Consider the following 12,025-nt stretch of genomic DNA (forward strand, 5'->3'; position numbering starts at 1 on the left):
GCCGCCCCGCCACACACTTTGATTCAAAACAAGTTGGGTTCAAATATAAGATTCATTGCTTCCAGACCTCCCACCTTTGAGTTAATGATTTATTCTCTCAACCTCTCTCTAAATTAGGATGATAATATGACCTCATGTGATCATGGTGAGAATTAGATCAGATAACATCTGTGAAGGACCCCAAACATTGCCCTCAATCGATGCTACTTCCCAGTATCCTTTCCCTCATCTTCAAAAATCACTTGTCTGTTAACATTGAAGGATTAAATCCTAAGGAGACTCATGCTGTTAATAATCAAGGTCCCAGGCTCTACCAGAAGGACTTAGCAATATAATCTCTCGAGTATCTACAGTGTCCCCAAGCCGCTGAGATGCTAAAAGGCTGGCACAGCCACAGTAATTCCACAGCGAACTCCAGTGTATCATGTTTTTATTTTTTAATGAGCCTTATTCTGTGAGACTGGCACACACGATTAGGTGAAGCCAGTGGAGTTCTATCCCACGTTTTCCTATACTGAAATCTTTGACAGTGCCTTAAGTCTTTAAGTAACTACAGACAGATAACCCAGGAAATCTCTTATCCCTGTGGTTCCTGGTTTGGGGCCCATAATTACTCATTCTAAAAGGCAGAGAAGCAAACAAACAAAAATAATACTGTTAAAATGTGTCCTATGTACATTTGAAAGAAAGCATCCTGATAAAATTTCATGAGCAAGAATGAAGTTACACATATTTTAAAATTCCACCTAGCATTTTTTTCTTTTCTTCCCTTCCTTTCCTCTTTCTCTCTCTCCCTTTCTTCCTTTCTTTTTTTCTTCCTTTCTTTTCTTTCTTTCTTTCTTTCTTTCTTTCTTTCTTTCTTTCTTTCTTTCTTTCTTTCTTTCTCTTTCTTTCTTTCTTTCTTTCTTTCTTTCTTTCTTTCTTTCTTTCTTTCTTTCTTTTCTTTCTTTTCTTTCTTTCTCTTCTTTCTCCTTTCTTCCCTTCTTCCTTTACTACTTTAAACTTAAATTATCTCTTTTTCCTTGAACTCCCATTGCATGTAAAATCTATACCCCACCACATGTGACTGATTACATGTGACTTGTTGATGTCACATATGGCACTTAGAATCAGTAAGTACTACTGTGTTGATCATTTTTAAAAAGTAAACTTTCCTGTAGGTACTGAGCCAAGTTCACTACAGAGACAGGGCTTCTCAAAACACAGTAGATTTTCCAACAGATGTGAGTTTATTCTCCCTTTGTTAGTTACTTTATGTTACCTTCCTAGATGGGATTTCTCTCATGTATCCAAACTTAGAAAAATATTCAAATATTAGATTATTGAAATATTCAACCAGTTCATCAATTTAGATACCAAAGATTGCACAGATTATTTGGTAACTCTGTATAAAAATGGCTAAACTAGCTGTTGCGCTTAGACAGGTTGTATCTTGGATAAAGCAGCACAGCCTGGGCGTGTACCGTACACGTGATGGTAACGATGGCGCTTCTCACCAGACATCCTGGAATTTCAGCTTGCATCTCAGGCTTGGTCTGATTGGAGGCTTTTTGGTAAGGGGGAAGAGAAAGAAATGCTCTGGTTTGTAGTTTCTTTAAGAACTCGACTGTGTTCCTCCTAATCTGGGTAAGTGGTATATGGAATTCCTACAGCGACCCTGGGCGTTTCGTTATTTCCTGAGTCTGTATAACTAGCCCTATGAAAGATAAAAATCGGATCAGACCAACTCGAGAGATTATTACTGCTCTAGAATTCTGAATGTCAAAGAAGCCCCAATTCACAGGACTACTAGAATGCATAACTTTCAGGTTCCCTCAAAATTCTCAAGGAGACATTTTAGGGAGGCTAAATTTCATAAGCGTCAAATGATCAGAATTCTCTAAACTCGAGAATACACCGCTCGATCAGATCACAGTGATCAGAACACAGTTTCTGAGGACAAATTATGACACCTTCTCCTTACCTTGATCTTTGTCTCCCAACCAGTCAGTCTGGAATGAGTCAGAATTCAATCGTACAAGTCAGAGCTGCCTGAAGACCTGGCATTTGGAGGCACCGTATCCATGTGTACACACGCACACTTGCACACGTACTCACACCGACATGTTTATTATGTCATGCATTCTCCTAGTAATTTAATGTTCAGGAGTTAAAATGGAAAGGTGGCAAGTTGCTGTGATTCATCCATCTCCAGGTACTGACCTGTCATTTAACCCCAACCACACTGTTTTTAATTCTTCAGATGCGTTCCACTCTGGGGCCTGTGTAGCTCTCTGCATAAGAGCTCGGAGGGCCTGTGGGATGGGTTTCTATTTGCATCCTGCCCCCACAGAGCCCTTTACTGTTTGTTTGCGTGAGTAAGAGTGAGCGAGTGAAAGGAAGAAGTTAGGAAAGCTCTCAGGTACGCATTCCTAATACCTTCTGAGTACAAAGTCTTGTCTTCAGGTACCACTTTTATGGAATTGACAGAAAAGCACCCGTTAGATGAGGCAGGGGAGGAAGAAAGGATCAACATGTACGAGCTGACGATGACCAAAAGGTAGTTCCTTGAGGGACCTTACTGCTGACTTTCTTCTGTAATATAACCTCTAAGGAGTAGGAGAGAGGACTTGGGGGTGGGGTGGGAGAGGGTGGTGTTGTTAATAGAAGCTGAGAAATAAAAGGATGACAGAGAGTATTAATATGGCCCATTCAATGACAATGAGATACATGATAAAGGTTTTGAGAAATCTCGGCAAACTTCCGAAGACCAGGAGACTTACTTTGGAGAAACAATGCAACAGGGATTCTAACACATATTCTATTTTATATTTAAAAATATACATCCTTTGTTAAGTGGAAGTTCAGAATCTTTGTTTCAAATGCTCTCGGATGATATGAGGATTTGAAGGATTTTCTCTCTCTTTCTCTTCGTACTACGCTTTAGGTTATTTATTTTCTGTTACTAGATAAGCTTTTCTTAAAAGCACATTTTGTACCAAGGAGGGAAAAACACATTTTGTGTTTCTCACTAAATATCCTTTCACAAAGAACAAATCTATGTATGTTTTTCAGCATTTACTGCACTTTCTTGGTTTTTTATTGCTGGAACGATTTTCGTTGGAGTCTTTGAATTCTTATCTCCAGCCTGTTTACTGAATTTTCAGTCAGCTTTCTCGGGATTAAACTATCTTTCACTTTCAGAGATAGGTGCTGTTAACCAGGATTTCTTTCTACAAAATGCTGCTCCAAGGTTATTGGTTGTAACAGCAGCAACCAAAATAAATGTATGATTTGCTTTTAAAACTGTATCTTTTGTTAGGTAATGCAGGAGCTAACTTTAAAAAAATGTACAGCAGTATTTAGAAGACAGTAACTCCTTCCCCACTCCTCCCTCTGTCAGACATCCTCTTCTCCAGAGACAACACTGAACACAGGTTCTGGTATATCCTGATAGAGAACAAAGAAGCATGTTGAAGTTATTGGACACACCTTGGTAGATTATTTATTAAAAAGTATAATAACCCTAAATACCAGTATCAACCATTTATTGGCCACACACCATATCTCAGGTGGTTTGCATACAGTGTCTTTTTAGCAGAAAGAAAAATGAATGAATGAATGAATGAATGCATGCAAGAATGCAGGTCAGATGTGCCAGATTTGTTTTGCTGTGGGTATTATGTGTGAATATCTCTAGAGTCCCTATTTTTCAGAAAACAAAACTGAGATTTGGCCTGATTTCAGAGCTAGTAACTGGTAGGTTGGGATTTCAGGGCGAGGTGTACAGGGTGTAAAAGCCCACGCCTTTTGGTTTTGAAATGCTGAATTACTTCTATAACCGCAAACTCCCAGGCAGTCAAGGCTGTTTCTTGCATTTGTCCCTCTTCCTTAGTTCCTTACCCATTGTTAACATTCTGATACTTAAGAGTCAATGAAGTTGAAGGAGCGGTTCTTGGTTCCAAAAGAAAAAAAAGGAAAAAAAAAGTCCCCAGCCGCCCCTGCACCCCCACCCCAGCCCCGCACCCTTTTAATTGGATTGCTTTTCTACAGGCGCCTCAACAACTACAATTTAAAATGAAGTGATTTTTTGTAACAGAGTGTCCGTCTACTGATATATTCTAGATAGTTATTTCTCTATCTCTTGTCCTAAAGGATTGTTTGTCCATATTTGATTTAAAAAAACAATGAGAATAGAGAAGGGCGAAGGTAGAGTTATTTGAGAGTTTATCCCAACTCCTGGAAGCGGTAGGGAAGAGGTTAAGCTGGACCAGGAGGATTTTTGAAGTCTTTGGCTGGGAGGTTCCATTTGGAGAAAGGTGCAGGGGAGCTAGGAGTGGCGAGAGAAACAAGACAAGTTCCCATTCGCTTGGATTTCTGATCCTGAGCAGTTTGATTCTCACCTGAGGGCGCAGTCGGGCACCCTGGCTTGTGGATGGAAATATTAACGAGCAGAACTTGCCAGACCAGCGTCTGGAGAGTGTAGAGTGAAGCATGGAAAGGACCGCGCGTCCCCTTTAAGTATTCTCGGGCCAGGAAAAAGAGGGAGGAAACTGGGAGCCGCGGGGACGGTGGGGGAAACCCACAAGCGGCCGAGCCAGAGAGGAGGCAGCGTGAGAGCAGAAACTTCCGACGCTGCTGATCCCGGCGAGGCTCGGGTGAGCCGCGGCGGCCGTCGCTCCCACCCGCAGCAGCATCCTCCTCGCTCCTCTCCGCCGCCCCAGGGAGGTCCGGGAGCTGCCTCTCTGCAGCTACCGCGAGCCAGGGCTGCGGGCAGCCACCCTCAGGAAGTTTGGGCTCCAGCTTCCCAGCCGCGGAGAGTTCGGGGTGCCCTGCGCGCACGCCCCTGCGGGCGAGGGGCCAGGGGCGATGGTGAGCGCTGCGCCGGGTTGGGGGCGCCGGGGAGGCGTGACCGAGTCCGCGGACCTGCTGCTGTTCTCAGTACCCTCTGCATCCCCCAAGTGATGGGAACAAGAGCCCGCCCAGGCAACCGCTGTCGCTGCACCGCCCTCTCGCTCTCCCCCAGCGCCCTAGTCACCCAGGCACACCCCCGGCACCCTGTGCCGGTCCGCCCGAGCTGCTGCCGCTGCCTTGGCTGCCTTTGCCGCCGCCTCGCGTGGCCAGCTGTTGACTGGGCTCGCCTATAGACCGAGAAGCACTTTCCGGCCCTTCCTGATCTGTTCTCACACCCCAACTTTGCCGCTGCCGCTCCGGCCCTTGCCGCGGCGCTCGGGCGCACAGTGTGGGGGCGCACCCTGGGAGGCTCCGCAAGACCTTGGAGGCAGGAAACCACACAACTGCTCTTCGGCTTCGGCTCTTTGTTGTTCGCTTTGGATGGTCCTTGGGAAGTGGCCGAGCCTCCTCGGAAACCCTGGAGCCAGAGAAAGCAAACCTTGGAATTCTTAGTCTGCAAAGGGCTTTGAGATACTGACAAGCGTCCGGAAAGGTGGACAAGTAATTGTCCTGAAAACTCCTGGCGGATTGACCCACGTTGCTTATATTAAGCCTTTGTGTGTAGAGTGTGTGGTGTGTGGCTTCATAAATTTGGGGACCCCATTTCTACTCCCTCCTCTTGGCATGAGACTGTATGCAGGATCTACCCGAGGACAATGATCGCGGAGCCTGCTCACTTTTACCTCTTTGGATTAATATGTCTCTGTTCAGGTAACCCCGCGTCTTTTTTCACTCTTCACTCCTCTCTGCACGACCCCTCTTTCACTTTTCAAAATCCACTCCCGAACTGCGTTTTGGCGACCTCTCCCTTGTAAGACTGGAGGGGCTCGACCCCAGGCAGGAGTTTTAGACGAAAAGGTTCTTAGTTCGCACTTTGGGTTGTCCCTTTTACCCCCCATCCCCCAAGACCCCCCAAGCCTCCTCGCTGACCTAGGCCTTTTGCCAAGTTCGAGGCACGCCCAGTTCTCTCTGGGCAAACGCACGTCTGAGCGCAAGGGTGGGAGAGGCAGCGGTTGGCGATGAGCTTGGGCCCTCAGGATGAGCCGAAGTGAGTTTCATCCATCGGCTGCTTCCCTCGGGAAGGGAGATGTGCGCCCGGGGAGCTGTGGCCCAGAAACACGCCAGGATTCCTGAACCTGGTGCGCCAATTCGCCCCTCCTCTTCCGAGCAAAGGGGTTATTAGTAGTTGTTTTATGTAACCAAACTCTGTAATTAAATTCGATTCTGAAGAATCTTCAGGAAATAACTCCTTCTTACGGTAGGATATAAACTAGCCACTCTGCCTGGCTGAGTTTAGAAGGAAAACAGGCAGTTGCAAGTTTCTGAAAGGGAACACTTAGTTGGCTGGGAATTTTCATTGGTAAGGGGAAATAAGGCTGAATTTCGGATTCGGGGGGTTCATTAAATAGTACCGAAACTCTCCATGTGACGTGTTGGAAGGATGCTGCGGTGGGATACGTTTGACCCCAGGGTATACACGGCATCTACTTACAAATAGTTTTCTTAAACTCCCTAAGAAACTTTTACTGTGGGGCAGTAGAGCCACGACTCAATTTTTCTTTCTTTCTTTCCTTTTAGTAGATTCTGGTTTCAATCAAGGATCCGATTTCAAGCCTTAAAACACGCACACACACACACACACACACACACACGCACGGTGTACCTCAGGGAGTTTTTTATAGTCGTGTCCTGGGCTTCAAATTGCATCGGGGCCTATAGGTTAGAGTCACTCAATTTGCATGATTATGAAACAGCTTTGAAGGTTGGTTTCAGCTTTTTGTGGTCCATGGTTATGGCTTATATTTTGACCAGAGATTTTACTTAAATTAATGAAATATGAAGAAGAAAAAGGAAAGTGCACGTCAACTGAATGGTAGCAAATAAACCTCTAAAATAATTTTAGCCCACAAGATATGCTTTCTGACTAAAAGAAAGATTTGCAACAAAACTTAAGTAAGAAATTCCTTAGTGCTTTGAAGAAAAGAGAAAACAGAAGATCCACTTTATGTCAGAGTGGAAGGATGTATAAATTATCCAAACTCTTTGGCTGCCTCTTCTTCCAGCTCCCGGTCTCTGTAACATAGGTTTTTTTCTTAGTTTGCTGATCTGAATGACTGAATAGTTCCCCACCCCCAAGACCAGCCAAGGATGCAAATCAAAAACATTAAGTTCTGATCTCTCTATTTGTCTCTCTTTGCCAGGTCTACCCCTAGTTTAATTTACAGCTTCAGATACCTTTGAGATTTTTGTTGATTCACCTTCTCAGTTAAAGTTTATTCACGTGTGTAAAGTGAAGTGTCAGTGTGATAAATGACTGGAGGGGCAGATTACTGAAGATAGGGGGCTTAATGGTCATTAGTCACTGTTTGAGCTGAGTTTGTATATGTTGGGACTTTTTATCGTGGCTGTAGATTAAAGATAGGGTCACACTAATAGGGTATCACTGAAAGCTGGTTGTGTCAGCGTACAAATTCTGTCTTCACTGAGAGAAGTATCTTGAAGTGTGTGTACCGTCCTTTCAGATTTAAAACTTTGATTAGTACTTAGTACCTGAAGTTCGTAATTTAAGTAGATGTGAGGCATTTATAATCTTAAAGCTGAAATGATATCTAGCTTTGTTTTTCTAATTTGATTTCCATTTAAGCCACGGATGATTTTACTAAATCCAAGTTTTTCCTGTAGGTGTGGTTATCTACTTCGTCGGCCGGGTTGCGGGTCAGAGGTGTCTTTGTGAGATGCTGTCTCATATTTAACCTGAAGCTGTTTATCAGTCTTCCGATGACTTTCACTCCTGCTTGGGGAGGCTGAATTATTGGGCTGCTGGGGTGATTTCATGACAGTGTGCTATTCTTAAGCCCCACTATTGATTTGAATAAAACTTCACAGAACTCAGATAAGTAAGTAGAGCTGGGCGGGCTCAAAACACCTGGACAGGGAATGAATGAAGTTCTTGAAAGATTGTGTTTCATATCTTGCCTCAAGCCTAAGATCACAGCCTATCACTTGTTAATGGAGTGTATTTAAGAGAAATGTGGTGAGTTTAAATAAATCAAAGTGTACTGAGGGAGGGGGTAAGGTACCTTCAACAAGATTTAACCTGTAAAAGCATCTATTGGTTGTCAGGTCTTTTTTCTTTTTCTTTTTAACCTGGCTGCCAACTTAACAGAATCCTATAGTTTTCTTCAAACAGATTATAAACTTCATGTTGATGAGCTGATGTCATACATAACATCAAATATTGTATGTTTGCCTTTTGTAGACTTTTATTTATTAACCTAATGCTACAATACATAACTCTTTATTCTAGGAAACTAAGATTTTGGAAAAACATGGCAATTTCTTTAGAAATTCATTTTTTTCCCCGGTGCATTTTCTTTACTGTTTGTATATTTGAGTTCTTTTCTATGGAGAGCTAGACTTTTGGGGAGGGGAGCAGATGGGATAGCACTGGGGAAAAAAAAATCTGTGTGATCTCTCAGGAACTGATTTAAACATTCTTCCTTTATGGACTTCCTTTCCTCAACTCCATTTGCTAAAACTTGCTTCTAAGTGAAGATGTGATTGAATTTTAGTTCAAACTTAGGATGTGATCTGAACTTCAAATGAAGTGGAGAATCACTAGTGCTATCTTTCTTTTCTCCTTTTTTTGGGGAGGGGGGAGGTCTTTTTCTCTTGGGGAGAGGGAAGTTTTTAAAAGTAAGTTTCACTGTGTGAGCCACCTATCTGTCTCTGTGGCCTTTCTCTTTAACTGGCAAGATTCTTTGGTAATTCCAATAACTTCTTACTAATTTCTTTATAAACTTTTTAGCTTTCAAGTATAGTTATCTGAGTACTGTGACATCTTTTAAAAACATCCCATTTCTTGATAACGGGCCCTCTAATACATAAGATATTTATGGCTAAAATGTCTTAGAACAGTAAGTTTACGTGAGATTTTCCCTTAGCCTTCACTATGACAAGTGAAATATTCTTGTGTGAGTTAATGTGGTACAAAATGCTACATTTTAAACCTATAATCACACTTGTTTGTTTGGTTCTTCATTTATTGTACATGGAGTAGGTATCTATAGTTTAAAATTCTAGACACCAAGAATAAGACTGGGAGGAAACTTGGAATAATAGCTTGCCAATGAAGATCATAAATAGTTGAGTCTATATATAGTCATCTTCTGTGTTAATAAAAGATGCTAGAGTAATGCTCATGTTAATTTCTGGCCCTTTTAAAAATAATTTGATTCTTAAAACAAAAGTGTAACTGCCTCCATGCACGATTTCTTATAGAAAAATATAAGGAAATCAAAAGTTGTTACTCAGTTTAAAATTAGGCCTAAGGTAATCTGTAGAATAAATTAAGAAATTTGGTAATAAGAAAAGAAAAAAAAATGTGAAATTAGAGGCAGAAGTCCAGAGAGGTATAGTAGAAACAGATCCAGAACTAAACTCGTTTTAAACTATAGGAGGAGTGGGTGTGGAAGTAGACAGAGCTGGCAAATCTCAGTGCACCCTCTGAGCACACAGAGGACATAAAGCAAATCTGAAAAGTGGGTTCTTGAAAAATTGGTATCAGTGTGTGTGCTCTATGTTGAACAACTATTTAAAGAACTAGACATTTTTTAAAACAAAGAAGTGATTTGAGACATGCTTAAATCTTTAATGAATTCAGACAATGGTTTTTTTTTGAAGCTAAATTTGATAGAGTTTAGAATGTTGACTACCTCAATTTACACAGGAGTGAAAAGCTAAGTAGTTACCTTCCATATTACAATGTTTTTTTGCTTAGAAGAGACCAGTAAAGTGAAAGAAAGAAATAATTTTAAAAAATGAGATCAAGTTCAACTTCTGGTGTAGCATAAGAAACTTCATGATTGTGATGACAACCCTTGCTATGAAGATACGGCTTTCACTCATCGAACATGCACCATTATCTTATTTAATGCTTTTAAGAAGCCTGTGACATAGGTGCTATTATTAGTATTTATATATTTATATAAATATATACATATTTATAGTTTTTGGTTGTGGAAACTACATCAGGAGAGGTTAGAAGATGTGAATGAGCTTGGATTTAAAACAAACTGATTCCAAAACCCTTAGCCATCATGCATTTTCCTAGTTGAAAGAGAGAAATGAAGAATTAAAATAAGAAAGATTATGATTCAATCATTCTTTATTTAAAACATGTCCCCCAAATCCCCCCTAAACACTGTGGTTTTTAACACTTGAGAATTTGGAAGGGAAGCATTTGTATCCTGCGATTAAGTAAATGGTTGTTAAATTTTTAGATCATCAGGCAAGACATTCAGTTCTCTGCATTCAACCAACTTGCATCCAGCCTTTATCATGTCTGCATTTTCTGGCCTGCTTCAAAAAAGAAACTGAACAGAAGTCAAAACAATGATGACTGGTGTTGCAGAAACACAGATATACAGCATTCCAAGTTGTATTTCGAAAAATGAATGCCATCCTCATTCATGCACATTTGAAGAAACATTTTGCTCTGAGTCCCAAGGCAAATAATTGGGTACTTATCAGGGAAGAGCCTGTGGAGAGACCATCATTTCCCCTGGGATTGCTGCTTCCCCTCTGTGTTGGACATGGGCTGGTGGTCGCTTAGTAGTAAATGAGCCTTCTGCTTGACTGCTGTTCACAGATGACCCACTTCATGGTTACTGATCATGGAAGGGTTGAGTGTTAATACCTGGTTGATCAGCTGGTTGGAAACTGCTTATGCAGAGCCAATAAAGTTGCCATCCTGTGGAGATCAAAGGCCACCTCCTTTCTTTACAATTCTGGATTAGTATGGTTTCCTTTTCCCCTTCTCCCTCCACCTTCAGCCCTTTCCTTCAATCTTGTCGTTGAAGAAGAAGAAGAAAAAAGATTATCTGTAGAGTACAGGAAGTTAGCTTTGATCTCCACTTCTTCGCCTCCCTCTCCCTCTCTCTCTCTTTAGCCATCCAAAAGGCTATTTCTAACGCTGGAGGGTATCATGTTGCTTGCTTCATGGGAGAGCTCAGTCTCATTTCCCTTAAGCCAAAACAGACTGCTCCAAATTCTTTTACTTCTGTGATTTTACTTGGCTTCCAAGCATCTTATGACAGTGTTGTTCCACACATAAAACAATATTTTGAACAGCATGACTGTGCATATCTTTCTGATTTCATTCCATGAGAGAAGTTAGGCTGCAGTATTCACAGCTCTCTGTTGCTTAGAGCCAGAAAGGAATATCTGTTTATTTTATTTAGTTAATTCATTTTATTATTTGGAGGAGGGTGTATAGAAGGTAAAACAATTGGCGAAAAGGTTCTCGGGTTGTGATTTTGATGCTGAATAGTCCATAGGCTTAAATGCCTGTCACCTAGTTTGACACTTAAATGAAGCGTTAAAAGCACCACCAGTGGATACAAGCAAATGTCAACAGAGCAATGTGGTTCTGCCTTAAGTGGGAATATATTCTTCTGGTGTCAAGTAAGTGATTTATATGCAATGTGTAAGAAGTGGTAGGCGTCAATTGCTAATAATACAGTGTATCTTGGGGATCTATTTTTTCTATCATATTAGTCTTCCTGACTAGAAAACATGTTTTTAAAGCACTAGTAGTTCATGGTCAGACTTTCCTAAAATGCTCTTGATTAGATTTCAGAAAATATCAAGTTCAAAGCTCATCAGTACATTCCCTGAGAACCAGGGACAGCTTATCCACAATCAGCCACAGAAGGAACATGGAGTCCTTGGAACTTTCCCAAAATTATTTGCAACAGGTTCTGCTTGACAATACCAGAGAACGAGTTTGTATGCCTGGCACTTGTAGATTCTTCTTTTACTGCAAGGAAAAGTATTTTGAGAGTAATAAAATTCTTACAGGCAACAACCATTTAGTACTTTACACATCATTTTAGGTATATGTTATCCTCTGATTGACTTAAAATTTCAATGAGCAGAACGAGAGACATTGCTTACTTAATATGACCATAAAGTTCTTTGTAGCATGTTGTGCATGCTCATAGTTAATGCACCATTGTGGAAAAAAATATCAACTTGGTAAACTCATTCTTGGATGTTAGCAGAAGAGGAAACAGGCGCCTGACTTTAGTTT

At 41.4% G+C, this 12,025-nt stretch overlaps 1 protein-coding gene across 1 annotated transcript in view; it reads left to right on the forward strand.

The window, feature by feature from the left end:
- The first annotated feature begins 5,510 nt into the window (after positions 1–5,510).
- Positions 5,511–12,025, forward strand: part of ROBO1 (roundabout guidance receptor 1) — a 380,724-nt gene continuing 374,209 nt past the window's right edge. The window contains exon 1 of the mRNA XM_031672309.2: positions 5,511–5,643. Coding sequence (XP_031528169.1) covers positions 5,589–5,643 — 55 coding nt within the window. The 5' untranslated portion in view covers positions 5,511–5,588. The remainder of the gene's footprint in view (positions 5,644–12,025) is intronic.

Source organism: Vicugna pacos, chromosome 1 (genome assembly GCF_048564905.1).
Source record: "Vicugna pacos chromosome 1, VicPac4, whole genome shotgun sequence".
NCBI lineage: Eukaryota > Metazoa > Chordata > Mammalia > Artiodactyla > Camelidae > Vicugna > Vicugna pacos.